This window comes from Gracilinanus agilis, chromosome 4, assembly GCF_016433145.1.
Source record: "Gracilinanus agilis isolate LMUSP501 chromosome 4, AgileGrace, whole genome shotgun sequence".
Classification (NCBI taxonomy): domain Eukaryota; kingdom Metazoa; phylum Chordata; class Mammalia; order Didelphimorphia; family Didelphidae; genus Gracilinanus; species Gracilinanus agilis.
The window spans coordinates 140,760,714-140,779,980 of NC_058133.1; the positions used below are offsets into that span (position 1 = coordinate 140,760,714).

General features: G+C 38.5%; 1 protein-coding gene across 2 annotated transcripts in view; it reads left to right on the plus strand.

Moving 5' to 3' along the window:
* The first annotated feature begins 1,441 nt into the window (after nt 1-1,441).
* The window catches only part of ADSS2 (adenylosuccinate synthase 2), a 51,622-nt gene continuing 33,796 nt past the window's right edge, over nt 1,442-19,267 (plus strand). The window contains exon 1 of one of the 2 annotated variants that reach the window (XM_044677210.1): nt 1,442-1,675. In XM_044677210.1, the coding sequence (XP_044533145.1) occupies nt 1,493-1,675 (183 nt within the window). In that variant the 5' untranslated portion in view covers nt 1,442-1,492. The remainder of the gene's footprint in view (nt 1,676-19,267) is intronic. The other variant, XM_044677209.1, reaches the window with a different exon arrangement.

The window sequence follows — 19,267 nt, forward strand, 5'->3', positions numbered from 1 at the left end:
GCAATCAAGTACAAGCTTTGGGAGCTGATAGTAACAGTCCCTCCCCCATTCACCTTTGGCTGGTTATTTGAGAGTTACAATAATATTTCAAAAGCTAGCTAATCTGAATGCACAATTTACAAAACCAATTAGCCTAATTATTCAGGCAGGTTTTAGCTAACCAAAAAAGGATTTGTTTCCATCCTATCTATCTACACATCCTATAGCCTTTTATGAGCCTTTATTTTATTTTTTTTTTCAGTCCTGGTGTCAGCTTGAGCCGACTCTGGTTTTGAGGAAATGGGGCTTAGGCTGGGACAACTTTAATTTGTTTGGATCAAAACTTAGGTGACATGTCCTGACTTCTTCCTATTTAGATTCCATTTTGTAACTTTGTGAGAGGATCCCACCATCTTATAGGTTCCTGCTCCTCACACTTACTTTCTGCCTACTGCAGAAGAGTGGTAAGGGCTAGGCAATGGGAATTAAGTGGCTTGTTTAGGCTCACACAGCTAGGAAGTGTCTGAGATCAAATTGAAGCCAGGACCTCCCATCTCTGGGCCTGGTTCTCAATCAACTGAGCTATCTAGTCACCTCTTTTAACTTCCCTGGGTTTGTATTCTCAGCTATAAAATAGAGCTTTTAAAGAAATCCTGAAGTCTTCCTCTCCCTTATAAAATGTTATTATTCCAATTCACTCTATATTGGGGTTATTAAACTCTCTCCTACCCCTTCTCCCTCTGCTAAAATGTTTAATCTTTTATTCCTTCAGAAATCTGTTTGTTACTTGTTTCTAATTTTAGATTAACACAACTGGACAGAAATCGCAGAAAGCAGAAGCCGAACCTTCTTTGTTATTGAACTTGTTTCTAGGCGCAAGAAAACAAAATTGAAGCGTCAGGGAAACAGAAGTCTGAAAACCTCTGGCAGCTTCTGAGTAAGGTCTCTATGGTGACACCTGCAAACAGAAGACACTACAGTTCCCAGGATGCACTACTTCACAGAGCGCCTGACGGCAATTGGATGGATCATGCGACCAGTTTGCATTGCATGCCGGGAGTGGTCTGGGCGTTGGGGCCTTCCTCACTCACCTCTCCAGTCTGCAAAGCCGGGCGCGGTCTCAGGGGCGGGCGCTGGGAGGAGGAGGAAAAGAGGGAGGAGCGAGGATCTCGGAGTGTGTTCCATGCTCCGCCCCTGCGCCTCTTCGATCTCACAATCCTTGGAGCGCGAGGCGGGGCAGGGCGCCGCATCCCGGGTGGAGGCGGGGGTTGCCACCGCCCCTTCCCCCGCCTCAAGTTGCTGGCCGTCCAGCGTGGGCCAGTCATGGCTCCCCGTTGAGGGGGAGGAGGAGGGAAGAAGGGCGGGGCCGGGCCGCAGGGTGGTGGCTGCCCCGGCCGAGGGGCGGGGACCATCCTTGGGCTTCTTTTCCGCTCCGCATGTGTGGCGGTGTCCGCTTTGGAACCGCGCTTGCTTACCGTTTGTCCCTTCCCCTGCGTGTCCAGTTGCGACAGCCATGTCGCTCGCCGAGACTGGCCTCGCCGTGGCCTCGGTGCCCAACGGAGAGTGCAGCAGTTCCCTGACTCGGCCAGGAGGGAACCGAGTGACGGTGGTGCTGGGCGCGCAGTGGGGCGACGAGGGCAAGGGGAAGGTGGTGGATCTGTTGGCGCAGGACGCCGACATCGTCTGCCGCTGCCAGGTGAGAGCGTGGGTCGGGACTGTGGAAGGGAGGCAGGAAGGAGTCTGGGGTCCTGGCCACCCTACCCCCCGCAGGCCCACAAACGGCCCTCGGATGCGCGGCTCCAGCCCCTCCTCGCCGGTATGCGGGAAGAAATGGCGGGAGAAAGGGCGCGGGAGCCGAGGGCTGGGGGCCTAGGGCCCAGCAAGGAGGCAACGGGCCTGGGGACAGGCGGAACAGAGGGCTCTCGTGGGTGCAGGACGGGGCGCGGCCCGGATCCAGCGGCGTTAAGGTTGTGGGCTCGCCCTGGCATAGGCCCTGGGGCCCTCCGAAGGTCCCCCCTCCCCCCCGCAGTCTTTTAGGAAGCCGCTCCTGGCGTCTGCGCTACTCTTTGGCTCAAAGGGGGAAAAATGTATTGCTGGAATGTGAATTGGAATAATAAAATCCCGAGAATAGCACGTTTCCTTTGCGTTTCGTTTTCCGAATGACTTTTGGAGTACTCTATTATAAATTACCTCTTTTTGTGCGATGTTGGGTCCCTTGCGTAGTCTGGTGAACAACCTTGGGGTTCTTTTCTCCTAATAATGCTTTCAGGAGCACAAAATAAAGAACGCAACTTTCAAAGGAAACTACTAAGTGTAGTTTATCGAAATATTGTGGAAACCCAGGAAAGAGTCCATACCCTGCGAGGAAAAAGTCTAGGTCAAGTACTTTCCAGCGGAGACACGTGGTCTTTAGGGTTCCTTCTCTGTGTTTTGCTTTTGTGGAGATAGGCTAGTTAAAAGGCTGCCAACTCCTAGAGCCCAGGGACTCGATTGGTTTCATTTTCCCTTCGAATCCCTGGATCCTAGCACTATGCTTTCCACATAGTAGGGACTTAATTAAGGTTTGCTGTCTAACAGGCCTACCAGTGCCAATTTCTTTTGGTTGGCATTAGTCAACAGGCAACTGGGCACTGGATAGACTGATGACTGATGGTCAGGAACCTGAGTACAAATTCGCCATTTACTTAGCTGTTAAACCCTGAGTGAATCACCTATCCTCTTTCTCCTTCAATTTCCTCAACTCAAAATGGGAAGTAATAATATCTACCATACAGGTAGATATTTGAGAGGATCAAATGAGATAATATTTGTAAATTTTTTTACACATAATAGGCACGTTTTAACTTCACTTCCCCATCCTTAACCTAATAGAAACTTGAATAATGAATATAGTCATGCTTTACAAAGTAGAGCTTGGCCTCATGCTTGGAGACTTGTGCTTAAGCTTATTGGAACCAAAAGATTTGGGCCAAAGTCCAAGCTATGCCTGTGTGTCCATGGGCAAATTGCTTCTTCTCTGTGGGCATATTTTTCACTTGTAATATGAGATGAACTAAGACTCTTAAGGTCCCTGCTAGCTCTAACTCATGTGAAACTTTCACTATCTTATCAAATTGAAACCAAAAACAGGACTAGAAGAAGCAGTTGGTCAAGTGCCGATTTTGTGCCAAGCATTGTGGATGAGAAGAAAGGCATGACAGCCCTGCCCTCAAAGAGTTAACAGTTTACTGGGGAGACATGTTTAAAAAAACCCAACAGAAATGGGGGGGATGAGGTTACTCTGCTGTGGATGGGGTGAAAGAATGATGAAATCATGCTGCTTGCAGGATAGGAAATGATCTGAGGAAGTGTGAATTTCCTGAGTTGATTTCAACTAGCAGAATGACTGAATTTTTGGAGTTTGATGGTAGCCAGGTGGAAAATGATGAGAATTTCCTGAGTGCCATCATTAAATTGAGGTGAATCACAGAGGAATTCCTAGAAGTCCATCTGAGGGATGGGCTCCATGGCCAGAGGATACTGAGGAGGTATTAGATAACACCAATGAAGACAATCAAAATTGAAAGCTAAATGTTAATAAATAGTTTATAGTTATATAAAGTTTATAGCAGAGCTTCGGTTTACATTATCTTACTTGTTTCATAGTATCAATACCATGCCATTTTTTAGAAGGATAGTATTTTAGCATCCACTTGGCTAGGAAAGACTAGGAAATAAAGCATTCCTTAAGAGAAGGCAAGCAAAGATCTGCCTTTTGTCACTTAACTGCTGCTTGAGCAGTTAATTACCGAGGTGCCTAATTGGAAATAGAAAAGTTAGATAGACAGGGGAAAGTTGAATTATTGTAGAGGGGGACAATAGGCTAATCTTGACTTAATTCTACCACTAACTAAAATGCTTTAATTTACTCTTCTGTGAACTTGCATCTCTCCTTACATTTTTGAAGATGGATTTAAATTTTTATACTCTTTCCTTGACCTAAATATAAATGAATCACATGTACCCTATACTTACCATTGTAAAGTGCTATTAGCCTCCTAGTAGGTCTTTGAAGGTTATGTTCCCTATAAAAAGTGAAGTTTAAAATTACTGGAAAATATTCTAGCTTAGTATGTAGGATACTTACCAAATTTCCCAGTGTAAAAATAATCAATTTAAAAGATCATGATAAATTTCTGGGCTTGGAGTAAGGAATTAAGTTATTAAGTGGGGATTAAAAATTACACAAAATTTTCAATTAAGTAATCATTTGATAAGCTATTTGTAAGGTCCTATACTAGGCACTGTAAATACAAAGAGAATCAGCACCTGCCTTTTAAAATTTTATTTTATACTGATGATAGAGTAGGAAATAATACATACGAATCCATAAGAAAATAAAAAATAATTTTTTTGGGAATTAGGTTGTAATTTGGAATACTTGGTGTAGAATAAGGAAAGAACTAGGTATTCTAGAAGACAAAAGTGAGGAGAACATTTCAAGCACTGTAGATACTGGGTAAATATGGAATGGGCCTTTATAAGGAACATCAAGTAAGTCTATGTAGTTAAGTATGGAAATATAGCTGTTTCTCAGTCCTCAAATTTCTTGATCACCTTTCTGCAGCCTCTATCACTATCAATTAGTGTCTTTCTGGATACTGTCTTCTCAAGGTTTTTCTGACACAACTCTCTCCTGATTCTACTATCTTAACATTTTTGTAATCAGTCTCTTTTGTTGTGTCTTTATAACATGCCCACAAACTTGAATGTCCCTTCAAACTCTGAGTCTTCTCCTTTTTCTCTGGGTTATCATGCTGCTCCTTTGGGTTAAAAATTACCTTCTTTGCAGATGATTCCCAAAGCTATATATCCTAGTTTAATTTGCTACTGATTACCTGAGCTCTAGGCCCTCTAGTCCCTCATCACCAACTGCCTTTTAAACAAATCAAATGTATACAAATTAGATGAATAGGTGTCACGAATCAATATGTCTCAAAAAACCTCATCCTCTCCTCCATTCTCTTCTCAACTTTTCCTTTTATTATTGAGGTTCTCTCTAATACATTCTTGATTGCACTTACCTCACTGCTTCACTCTACAAGCCTAGTATTTTATTGACAGTCATAACATCTCTTAATTTGGGCCCCTTCTCTCTAGCCACACAGTCCTGTGTCCTTTTTAACTATCTGGATTATCTTAGTAGCCTGCTGGTTAGTCTCTACTTCATAGGCTCCCCACTTCAGTTCATTTTCCTCTCAGCTGCCTAAGGGATATTTTGAAAGTCTGGTCATGCCATTTGACTATTCAGTATAACTCCAGTTGATTCTTGTTACTTGGAGGGCTAAATATAAAGTCCTTGGTTTGGAATAAAAAGTTCTTTATAATTTCCTTACCTTTCTACCTTTTTAAATACTTTATTCCCCTTCATAGACTCATTATCCAGAAATATTAGCATGCTTGCTATATTGTTCACATACAACACTGCCTTATCCTGTCTAAAAGCCTTTATTATTCTTCAAGCTTAGAATGCCTTCTCCTTCTCTCTGACTCCTGGCTTCTTAAGACTCAACTTAAGTAACCCACCTTTTGCAGGAGACCTTTGCCTGATAACCCCCTACTATGTCTAATCCCTTTCCCTTCCATTAATATTGTGTATTATCTTGTATGTACATGATTGATGTTGACTCCTAATTACAATGTGAGTTTCTTGGGAATTGGAACTTTATTTTTATCTTTCTTTGTATCACTAGCTCTTAAGAGTAGTGCCTGGCACATATGTATACATAATAAACATTTAAATTCTTGTTGATTGAATAAAAGCCATATAGGAGCCAAATTATGAAGAACTTTTAAAATACTTTATTTTTTTTAAACCCTTACCTTTCATCTTAGAATCAATGCTGTGTATTGGTTCTAAGGCAGAAGAGTAGCAAGGGCTAGGCAATGGGGGTTAAGTGACTTGCCCAGGGTCACACAGCTAGGAAGTGTCTGAGGCCAGATTTGAACCTAGGACTTCCAGTCTCTGGGCCTGACTCTCAATCCACTGAGCCACCTAGCTGCCCCCTTTTTAAAATACTTTAAAGAGAAGTTTGTGTCTTTTGAGGAATTGGTGAGCACCTTGATATTTAGAAATATCAAGTTAACTGTAAGAAGGATGGATTAGAGAGGGGAGAAATTAAAAGTATGGAAATTAGATGAATTGGGGAGCCTTATTGCAGTAGTCTTTCCTGCCCATAGCAAATTCAAGTACTGAAAGAACCAAAAGATGCATTACTTGGTAACTGTGTGATATATTTAAAAGATTATGGAAAGTAGCAGAAGTGCCACAAGATTTCGGAAAGGGCAAATATGATTTTTTTTTTAAAGAGGAGGGAGAAGAGGTCAGTCTGAAAACTGGTATTGAGTTTTAATTGATTGTTGGGAAAATTCTAGAATAGGACATTAAAGAGAAGATTGGTGGAACCAACCACCTACCAAGTCATGATGAAGAGCCAAAATAGCTTCCTTCTGAACAAATCTTGCTTTCATTTCCTTTGACAGGATTATTTAATAATTTAATAATATTTGATCATGTATATCATACTTTTCTAGAATATAGAAAAATATGGATTAATCAATATAATATTTTTTCAGAATTGGTTTTATTAGCAATTCAGTAGTAGTAGGTAATTGTTCTAGGCAAGTGTTGGTGAACCTATGGCATGGAAGCTGGAGCATGCTGGAGGGACTGCTCCCTTTCTACACACTCCTGAGGACATTTTCTCACATCACCTGCCCCTGTTCACAGCACCCCAATAGGAGTGCTTCTTCCCTTCCTGTCTAGGGTCAGGGGGCAGGGTTCACATGCTGTGTGAGGGTTGCAGTTTGGGCACTTGGGCTCTAAAAAGTTCTGTTACTCACTGCTCTAGGCCATTGGGGGAGGAGGTCTCCAGTGAAGGACCCAGAAATCTGTGATTGGCTTTGTGCTACTAATTGGTCTCCTTCCCTGATCTCTGTTTCAGTCTCCATATTTTGTACACTGCTGCTAGAGAAGTTTTACCATAAGTTTGCATCCGACTGTCATTTCCCTATTTAGTCAACTCCATTGGCTTTCTATTGTTTCTAGAATAAAATACAAACTCTACATGTACAAAATGGAATTAATCTTTTTCTCTAAACCCTTTCTTCTTCCTACCTCCTTATTAACTGTTAAGGATACCACCATCCTCCCAATCACCCAGGCTTGAAACCTAAGGATCCTCTTTACAGGCAGCTAGGTGTGGCAGTGGATAAAGCATTGCACGTGGAATCAAAAAGTTCTTGAGTTTATTTTTTATTTTTTTAAACCCTTAACTTCTGTGTTTTGGTTCCTAGGTGGAATAGTGGTAAGGGTGGGCAATGGGGGTCAAGTGACTTGCCCAGGGTCACACAGCTGGGAAGTGTCTGAGGCTGGATTTGAACCTAGGACCTCCTGTCTCTAGGCCTGACTCTCAGTCCACTGAGCTACCCAGCTGCCCCTAAGTTCTGAGTTTAAACACAGCCTCACTTATTAGCATTGTGACCCTAGGCAAGTCATTTAACCTCTGTTCATCAGTTTCTTCATCTGTAAAATAAGGATAATAACAGCACCTGTTTGCAAGATTGTTGTTAGAAAATTTTTTCCTTCCATCTTAGAATCAATACTGTCTATTTACTCCAAGGCAGAAGAGTGGTATAGGCTAGGCAGTGTGGATTGAGTGACTTGCTCAGGGCCACACATGTGAATCCAGGACCTCTCATCTCTGGGCCTGGCTCTTAAAACACTGAGGCACCTAACAGGCCCTGTGAGATAAATTTATAAAGCCATTTATAAATCTTAAAGTGCTATGTAAATGTTAGCTATTCTTAACCACTACTCACACATCTCCCCTCCTTCCCAGTACGCAGTCGGGTTACCAAGAGCTGAGATTTTCTCTCCTCCCTTTTCTCCTGACACTGCCACCATCTTAATACAGAGCCACATCACTTCATGCTTTGACTCTTGCAATAATAGTCTGCCATTTGGTTTCCTTGCTGCAAGTCTCTTCCATACTTTAGTTCATCTTCCATTCAGTTGTCAAACTTAATTTCCCGAAAGCATAGATCTGAACATGTCATTCTCCTTCCTCCCCCATTCAGTCAATGATATCAATACGAAAATTTCTACCTAGCTTTTAAAGCCCTCCATAATTTGGCCCTTTCTTAACTTTCTTACCTTTCCAGGCTTCTTGTGCTTTCCCCTCCCATACTATAATCCAGTGATCTGGCATCCTTGATATATCTTAAACAAGGCATCCTATCTCGCGTCTTGGCATTTTCACTGGATAGTCTTCATACCTAAAACTCAAAGAATCTTCATTTAAGATGTAGTTCAGGTACTACCTTCTGTGTGAAGCTTTTCCTGATCAGCTCAATTGCTAATGCTTTTTCTTACAGTATTTTGAGAGTATTGAACTACTTTGCATTTACTTTTGAATATATTTATTTGAATACTTATGTTTATTCTGTTCATAGTTATGTTTTTGTTGACTTCCTTATTGGAATGTAATCTTTTTTTTTTCAAGGAGGAATTTTTTCATTCTTTTGTGTGTCTTATTTTTTTAATTAAGAACTTGCTGATTGATTATTGTCAGTGACTTTGAAGAGGCTATAGATAGTATGTTCATTAAAATTTCAGATGATATAAAGCTATGAGGAATAGCTAACACACTGAATGACAGACTGGATGCAAAAAGACATTGATAGGCTGGAGTGTTCAGCAGCATGAAATTCATGTAAAGCCTTGACACTTGTTTATCAAAATCAACTTCAATATAAAATATAAGATCAGGGGGAGGCATTGTTAGATTGTAGTTTATCTGAAAAAGAGTTGGGTATTTCAGTGGAAAGCTTTCAACTTAGAATGGTCAATAGGATGAAGTGGCAGCCTAAGAAGGTAATTAATGAACTCCATTAAGAGAAGCATAGCTTGGAGGGGCAGCTGGGTAGCTCAGTGGATTGAGAGCCAGGCCTAGAGACAGAAGGTCCTAGGTTCAAATCTGGCCTCAGACACTTCCCAGCTATGTGACCCTGGGCAAGTCACTTGACCCCCATTGCCTACCCTTACCACTCTTCCACCTATAAGTCAATACACAGAAGTTAAGGGTTTAAAAAAAAAAAATTAAAAAAAAAAAAAAAAAGAGAAGCATAGCTTAGGGCAAGGGTCAGCACGTATGGCTCTGGAGCCATATCTGGCTCTTTTGAGGGCCAGGTATGGCTCTTTCTGCAGGAGCCATAAAGTCAATTTTTTTTCAGGTGCTGTTACAGAAGCACACACTGTGAGCACTGTACGGCTCTCACAAAATTACATTTGAAAAATGTGGCATTTGTGGCTCTCACAGCCAAAAAGGTTGCCTACCCCTGGCTTAGGGAGAATAGGAAGGTGATAGTCCCGTTGTTCTTTTCCTTTATCAGACCTCATCTAGAGTATTGTGTTCATTTCTTGGCATACCATGATTCAAAAGCACTTTGATAAGCTGGAGAATATTGTAAGGATAAAACTTTAATGGTTTGGCTAAAATATATGAAGGTTATAAATAATAGTGGTGGTTGCTGATTCAAAGTATTATTGCTCAAAGTCAAAAATGACTTTAATAGCTTTTATTTACAAAAGAGGTGGAAAGAATGAAAACAGAGAAATACAGAAGGGTAGAGAAGACATTAGCCTATCTAACTAAATATTGCTCTGGTGCTCCACCCAGCCATGACTTGTTGACCTTCAACAGGAACTAAACTCTCAAGAAGACAGAAAGGGAAAGCCAGCTATCCACTCACCCAAGTTCCCTCTAAGAGGCAGGTCAAGACAATGACTCGAGCTGAAGGTGATTCTTGAGGTTGAGCTGACCTTCTTGAAGCCAACTTCCTTCTTGGTTTTTTTGGTGCTGGAGCAGATTAATTGCATTTCCATTAATGTAAATGGGGGAATTCGATTAGACACACAGCAAATTGAGTTACGAGCATGGCCAAGTTTGGCAGTGAAGGAGAGAACTAGTCAGTTGTTGAATGCAGTATTTGGTGAATAGTCCCTTTGTCCCTTCTTCCTGTGCTCCTTCCTTCTCTTTCCTTTCTTCCCTCTCTCTTCTCTCCCATAGCATTCCACAAGTAGTAATCATCACAGGTATGATTTTAGAGCCAGATCCACCAGTTAATGCTCTTTCCACTTCTATCAATCCAGATATGAAAATAGACTTATGTTCTACTCTAAGATTACCTTGTAATAATAATAAAAGAACTCATGGGGGAAAGGATTGATAGATTCCCTTTAATTTTAGGTGTTCTTTAAGGTTCACTCCTTTTGAATTTCCCCCTTTTCTCCACTCCTATTTCTTATCTAATCAACTGATAAGTCCTGTCTTTTCTCACTCCATTAAAAGTTACATCCTTCTTTTTCCTTTTTTAATTTTTTCTCTTCTCCTCCCAGTATTAGTCATTTGATAAGTTTTATTGTAAATGAGTTATTAAAATGGTTACTGTTGAGAGCTAGAGTGGCATAGTGAATAGAGTGCAGTGCTAACCTGGAGGCCAGGAAGACCTGAATTCACATCACTTAGCTTCTAGTCTCAGCCTGCACTGATAGAAAGATTTTCTCCCTCTGAGAATTCTTTTTGCCTGATGGTACACAGATTACAAGATATAAACTTTCGGGAGATCTGGTTAGGATTTGAAGGGGATTGGTATGCAGGTATAGACAGCCATGAAGTAATTTAGCTAACCTTTTAAAAAAAATTAAAGTCAAGCTCAACAGATGGTATAGTGCTAGTATAGATTATTGTTCCTGTTACACTGCTTTGAGGAAAGAGGCAAGGCCAAGGTGATGGACAAAGCAATTAAGTGGGGAGTAAAGTGAAGCTTATAGTTAAGGCTTTCATGAAATAGGCCCCCTTGTTTTTTGCGTCTGGACCTTCCCCAGGTGTGTTTCTTTTTGATCCTTCAGACTCCTGCCTGCAATCTTTGTTTTTGCCTCTGGAATTTCCCAGGGAGGCTTGTTTTGCCTTGATCCAGTCTTAGCCAGGCTTTTGTGGTTTCTGTTTTTGCCTCTGCAACTTCTTAGTGAACATTGTTTCATAGGGAGCCAGTCCTGGCTGGCCTTCAGGCCTTCCCTCAGAGACTTCCCATGGTGCCCTAAATTCAGCCTGTCTACTTAGACCTCTGCCTTCTTCCCTACATCAGCCCTAATATGACCCTCCTTGTTTGGCCTCCCTCTATCTTGCACATGGCCTCTGTGATCAAACTTTCCAGCACTAGTTAGTCCTCATTCCTCCCATATCTCTGTGTTCCCCCTTTTTCCTCCCTTTCCCCTATCGTGGAAGGAATTAGTCCCTGCCTCTCCATTGCCCCTTCTAGACTTTATGCTATCACAGTTAAGATTCTTATAGGTGTTATTTGTGGACCTTCAGGACATTCCTTCCTTTCTCAGGGAGTTCAGTGCCTTATTCTCACAGTCTTTCTCTCCTTACCAACTCCTGCCTTCATACTAGCGATCTTCAACATATATATTAATATTCCCGTAACCACCTGAACTGAATTACTTTCTTGCCTCCTTATTTTGTTGCCAAACATGCCCTCTTACACCCCAAACTTGGATGATGCAGACCATGCTGTCTCTATGCCTAGTCTCCTCTTGCTGAATGGAGTTGGAGAAAATTTTACAAAAAATACAAGTCAACTCAGCATATATTTTACTGATAAAATTTGCTCTCTCAGCTTCCTTACAGAATATCTAATCTTATCTCAAAGATCATTGAATGCCAGGCTAAGGAGTTTAGACTTGAGAAATGACACAAACATTTATGTGTAAAACTATTTTGGTAGTATGGTGAAAGATGGATCCGAGTCCACTATAAATTTATGTTAAATAATTTCAACTGGACCCTTACACTATTCTATTCATTAAAGTATCTTTCCCAAACTTTTTCATCCCTCCCTCCTCAAAACACAGAGGACTCCTCTGTTGAGAACTTCATTTTGTATTTCATTGAAAAAATTGAGATTACCCAAGTGCTCTATACTCTCTCATTTCCTCATCTTATAACAGTGCCACTATCTCTTCCTCCTACCCTGCTTCACATGAAAAAGTGACCCTTCTTTTCAAGGCAAACCCCTAAAGCACATGAGATCTCATTCCATCCTATCATCTTCAATAGATTTCCTCTCCAGCATTCTCACTCTTAATAATCTCCAATTACTTTTTGTCTCCTGACTGCTTCTATGCTACCTACAAACCTCTGATGTCTCTCCCATCCTTGAGTCCCTCTCATTTGATTTTACTGTAAAAGGACCTTGATTCTCAGTTCTGCCATCCCACCATCCTTTTTGTGGCTACACAACTTTACTCTGTTCTTAACTGTAGTCTGGCTTCTGGTCAAAGTTAATAGTGATCTCTTAATTGCCAAAATCTAATGGCAATTCTTAATTCTAATCCTTTTTGACCTTTCTGCATGCTTTGACACGTACATTTTTGTGACAGATTAGGATGTCTATGATATCCAAATGTCCTCATCCCTGTTGCTCTTGTTTTCTCTCTTCCTACCCTTGCCAATCATAATGCCTTGAAGATGCTCTAGCAGTAAATACTCCTTTGTTTCTCTGTTGTTGCCATACAATAGAAGTCCTTATCTCTCACCTAGATTATAACAGATTTTTTGATTGTTCTCCCTATGGCCCATCTAATCCATCTTTCACCATATTACCAAAATAATTTTATACACAAATAAGTTTGGGCCATTTCTCAAGTCTAAACTCCTTAGCTTGGTATTCAGTGATCTTTAAGATGAGATAGAAGGAGATGATTAAACAACACTGTTTTAGATATTCTGTAGGAAAGTTGAGAGAGCTCAAATTTTATCAGTAAAATATATGTTGAGTTGATTTGTATTCTTTTCTGTACAGTGCCATGTACATAATAATGGGTAATTACAAATTTAGATTTCCTAAGAGAAAAGTACTTAAGTTATTTTGTAATGTCAATAATTACTCATCAATTTTTTGTTTTATAAATTCCACATCTTTTTACTGAATTGTATTTTTATTTTTAATTGCCAGTTCATCTTGAATTTATATTTTTATTAATGAGGACAAGGTTATCAGAATAAGTATTAATAAGACTATTTAGCTTTTAGGAGGAAAATGTCCCAATTTTTCTAAACTATATTCCTTGGGAAAGGATGATTCTCACATCTATCTATTCTACCCTGACCTTTCTGTTGACCTTCAGTCTCACATTTCCAACTGCCTTTCAAACATCTCAAATTAGATGTCCAATAGACATCTTAAACTCAACATATCCAAAAGTGAACTTATCTTTCTCCCTAAACAACCCCCCTCCCCCAACAACTTGCCTATTATCCTAGAGGGAACTACCATCCTTCCAGTGTCCCAGTCTTGTTACCTAAATCCTTCAGTCTTCATTGTCTCTCATTGTGTCATTCCCTAATCTAAACTAACTGTTGCTGGGGCCTATAGACTTCACCTTTGTAACAGCTTCCTAATACACTCCTCTCTTCTCTGGCACTGCTATCCCTTTGATTCCCTCCTCATTTTACATTTGGACTGCTGTAATAGCCTACTGATGGATCTTCTTGCCACAGCCTAGCACTCTACCCCCACCTTTCCAGGCTTATACATTATTCTCTACCACTCTGATTCCTTAATGTTCCTCAAACAAGACACAAACTCTTTTCATTATGCACATTTTCTCTGGCTGTCTGCCATCGTTGAAATGCTCGCCTTCCTCATCTAAACCTCCTGTTTTTCCTGGTATCCATCAGTTCCCAATTAAAGTCCCACCATCAGTAGGAAGCCTTTTCCAAACCTCTTAATTCTAATGCATTCCTTTTGTTGCTTATTTCCTATTTTCCTTATATATTCCATATATAGCTTATTTGAATATAGTTGTTTGCTTGTTGTCACCCATTAGATTGTGAGCTCTTTATGAGTAGGAAATGTCATTTGCTACAATGCCTGGCACATAGTAGGGGATTAATAAATTCTTATTGACTGACTTATTTCCCAAACTTTGAACCCTATCCATAATATAAACTCTTGAACTTATGCAATTTATCTCAATCTTTATTTGACAGAAGTAAAAATAAACCTTATACCCTTTGGTTCTTCTGACTTTACAGAATTGAGTTCTTGATATCATTATTTAGGTAATTCTCTTCATGTTTACATTGTTCGGAATGTGTGTACATGTATGTTTTATTTTTTCTTTTAAAAAGGCTTTCTCTTGTCTTCATGACAATTTTAAGACAGAAGGGGCAAGGGCTAGACAAACAGGTGACTTTTCCAGAGTTATACAGCTAGCAAATGTCTTAGGCCACATTTGAACCCAGATCCTCCTGACTTTAGGCCTGGTGCTGTGTCCACTGTGCCACTTACTTGCCTCCTTCTATTGTTTCTTAAAGGCAGAAAGTATGTCTTCAACTTATTTTTTACCCATCATAGAAGTAAGCAAATATTTTAATTGAAGGAGGTTTGAAAGTAACATTTTTCATATCACCAAATATTCAATAACATTTGTTCTCTCTGCCATTGGTGTATTGAGTTAGGTGAAAAAAAGTCACTTGTATATTTTAATTGTTTAAATACTTTTAATAATTCATTTTAAAAACAAAAACAACCCTTATAAGGAATAGATTTAGATATTGAAACTTAGACACAATCATAGAACAGGAATTGTATTTCAAATAGTGTTCAATGAATTTGTGATCTAATCAGTATGGACAATTCCCTCTCCCCTTCTCTCTTCACCCCATAGTTAAATTGTAACCTATTGTTATTCTCCCAAGACTTGTATGTAGAGAATCTACCTAGTTTGCCCAAGGACTTCCTCTTGATCTAAAAACATTCTGTAGATATTTGTGTATTACTTGGTCTATCAGTTTGTTATGCTTCTCTTGCTACATGATCTCATTTTTTGATAGTGTATCTTACTAGATACCTTTGATAGTTACCACATATCTCTGCCTTGTCCTTTGGGTCATAAACAATTTTTATTATTAGCATCCATGTAACATGAATGGAAGAATATTTGATATTTTTGAAAGTGAATTTTTGCATCTTTAAAAAGCCTTGGGTTTATTGAAAGCACTTGAAAGTTTTCTGCTTACAATTCCAATCCAAGATATATTCTGACAAACTTAACTCATAGGTTGCCCATCCACCTATTAATAGAACTCATTGATGCCTGACTGTCAAACTTTTTGTGAAGGCTGAGTAAATGACTGAATAGCTTTTAGTCATCAGGAGGACTGATGTTCAGACTCTTCTATCTCCTACATGTGACAATGGGCAGATCATTTAAACCTGAGCCTGTTTGTTTTTATATAAGATGGGTATTATATTTGTCCCATTTTTTTTACCTGCTAAGGATTGGGTGGCTCAAATGAGATAATATGGATAAAGTACTTGTTCAAACATTAAAGTACTATATTGCTATTAGTACTGTTATCACTACTATTACTGACATTCTGAAATAAATACATATTAGTCAACAAATGTTTTCCAAGTAGCCACAGTGACTTGAAGATATCCTTTTGCTATTGGATGGAGCTCTTGATCACAGACATTCAAGAAAGTTTTATTGAAGGCTTACCAAGACATTGTCCTGTCCCTTTTTCTTTAGTTTCTTTAGTGCCAAGATTATGATTTAGCAAGAAATTTAAAATCTGTGCAACTGTAGTACAAAGTCTTATGATAATTGTATATGGATATAGAAAACCTGAATTTGAATCTTGACTTTGTGATCTTGGCAAAAGTCACTTAAAACCTTTGGGCTTTAGTTTTCTTATTTTTTTTTACATGAACCAGTTGACCATGATCCTCAAGATCCCATCTATGTATAAGCATGTATATACTATCAGTCAGCAAGAATTTATTTTTATTTTTATTTATTTATTTTTTTAATTTAAACCCTTACCTTCCGTCTTGGAATCAATACTGTGTATTGGTTCCAAGGCAGAAGAGTGGTAAAAGCTGGACAAGGAGGGTCAAGTGACTTGCCCTGGGTCACATAGCTGGGAAGTATCTGAAGCTAGATTTGAAATGAGGGACCTCCCATCTCAAAGGCCTGGCTCTCAATCCACTGAGCTACCCAGCTGCCCCCTAGCAAGAATTTATTAACCATTCCTGTTCTATGCATTCTTCTGTGTAACAGAGGTACAAAAACAAAAATTGAAAGATTATATTTGGAACTAGAGTTAGGATTTCAGTAATAGGCAGAATAGGAAATTAGGGATTCTAGGCAAATTGAATTAGATTAATGTATATCTTATATTCTTTTTGGGCAGACCCTTAGATTATAGCATGTAGAATTCACTATAACTTTATTTTTAACCACTTTAAATTAGCTGGAAACTTTTAGTAATTGCTCACAGGACAAGTGGTTCCTCTGTATATATAAAGTGATTCTCTGAAGGAGTAATTTAATTGTTCTTTCCAGTTGATAAATATTTTACTACCTTGTCTGTTAATAAATACGATGGAACTCAAGTATATCTGTCATCTTTTTGGCATTTTTGTTTATATACAAGGAGTTTTTCCTGAGTCATAATCTGGATGGATATCAAGCACTGCTCTAGTAAGTTCAATTAAACAGTTCTCCAATTTCCATTCCCACTTAAGGATCATACAAGGAAGCACTATAAAGAGGATACCTTGTACTTTGGAGTGAAAAGGGAGGGGATATATGCTCCCTGTCAGAGATCATATTTAATGAACCCAAAGTTCAGTGGGTGAAAAAATGATTAATGTGCCAGCCCGAAATGCTAATGTTGGTCTACATAGAGAGGCATGGCATCTAGCCCAAAGGTGGTAATAATTAATTCCCTATTTTATTCTGGTCAGATCATACTGTTTTCTGAAAAATGGGAAGAAGATAATTAGTATTGTACAAAGATAAAAATATTCTTCGTTAGGATTGGCTGAAAGACTAGGGATTTTTGGTCTGTAGAAAAGACTTAGAGAGAACAGATCGGCTACCTTCATGTGTTTGTGTGAAAGGATTAAAGATTATTATTATATTGCCCCTGAGGGTAAAACCAGTAGCAATGGGTAGAAGTTTCAGAGGCGTAGATTTAGGCTAGATTTAGAGAAAAACTTTCATCTAAGAACTGTTCATATCTTTTGACTATTCATTGGGGGATGGTTCATGATTTTTATAAATTTGACAAAGTTCTCTCTGTTTTAGATGAGACCTCCATCTGAGAAGCTGTCTATAAGTTATTTTCCCCAGTTTTCTGCTTTCCTTCTATTCATAGCCACATTAGTTTTATTTGTATAAAACCTTTTATATTTAATATAATTAAAGAAATACAAATTAAAAATCAAAATATTAATCAAAGCAAAGTGTAACTACATGAAAAAATTCTCTAAATCATAAGTACCCATTTCCATTTAAAAATGATATAGGGGGGCAGCTGGGTAGCTCAGTGGATTAAGAGCCAGGCCTAGAGATGGGAGGTTCAAATCTGGCCTCAGACACTTCCCAGCTGTGTGACCCTGGGCAAGTCACTTAACCCCCATTGCCTACCCTTACCACTCTTCTGCCTTGGAGCCAATACTGTGTATTGGCCAATACTGTGTATTGGCTCCAAGGCAGAAGGCAAGGGTTTAAAAAAAAAATGATACAAAGCATCCACTCAAAACCACCAGCAAGTATTATATGTAAATGAGGATAAACTAAAAGCCTTTCCAGTTAAGATCAGGAGTGAAACAGATGTCCATTATTACCAGCAGTATGCTGATAGTAATGCTAGCAATAGCTATAAGAGAAGAAAAAGGAATTGAAGGAATCAGAATATATAGAGTTAATAAAGCAGTCTCTTTGTAGATGAGATGGTATACATGGAAAAAGTTGAAACTATCAATTATAGTGAAGTTGCAGGATATAAAATAAACCCAAGAAATCATTAGCAATTTTATATATTATTAACAAAATGTGCATGTGTGTATATATATATATATATAATAAAATATAGTAATATATAGAGGAAATAGAAATATTTCATTTAAAATAACCACAGATAGAAGAAAATATCTGAGAGTATACCTGCCAAAACAAACCCAGGAACAACACGAACATAATTATAAAACTAATTTTTACATAAATAAAATCAGATCTAAATAATTGGAGAAATGTTAATTGTTCATGGATTGGCAGAGCCAATAAGATTAAAATTATAATTCTGCCTAAACTAGTCTACTTATTCAATGCTATCCCAATTAGATTACCAAAAAATTACTTGAGTTGGAAAAAGTAATAACAAAATTCATTTGAAAGAACAAAAGATCAAGAACAGCAAAATAATTAGTGAAAGAATGTAAAGGAAATAAGTCTTGTAATACCAGACTTTAAGCTGTATTATAAAGAAGTAATTATTAGAACTATCTGGTACTGCCTATGATATAGAAAAGTAGATCAGTGGAACAGAACAGACAACAAATAGTAAAAGATTATTGTAACCTTGTATTTTATAAAAATATCTATCAACGACAGTTGCTAGGACAACTAGAAAGTTTTTTGGCAGAAATTAGGTATAGACCAATACCTTACCTTAATAGACCAATAATTTTACACCATTCACTAAGATAAGATCAAAATGGATACAGTAATCTAGATATAAAAGGGAATTCTCAAGCAAATTAGATAAAACAGCGAGTATATACCTATCAGTTTTATAGATAAGAATGTATGAATAAATAAGACATGGGAAATGTGAGATATAAAATAGATCATTTTGTGTACATTAAATTGAAAATCTTTTGTATAAATAAAATATTGGTGCCAAGATTGGAAGGAAAGCAGAAAATTGGAGGAAAAAGTTTTATAGACAGTTTCTTCATATCTAAAATATATAGAGAACTTTGTTTAATTTATTTGAATAAAATACATCCTCCCATTTGATAAATACACAAAAGATATGAACAGACAGTTTTTGGATAAAGAAACCAAAGCCATATATAGGCATGTGAAAAAATCCTATAAGTCATTATTAATTAGGGAAATGCAAACCATGACAGTTCTGAGTTATTATCTCATATTCACCAGATTGGCTAAAATGACAAAAGGACAAAATGACAAATGTTGGAGAGGATATGGAAAAGTTGAGGCACTAATACACCTTTAGTAGAATTATGAACTGATCCAGTTGATTTGGAGAGTCATTTGGAATTATGTCTAAAATGCTATAAAACTATAATTAGATATCACAGTAAAATACCTTTGTTGAGTCTGTTTCCCAAGGGAACCAGAGAAAAAGGAAAAGAACCT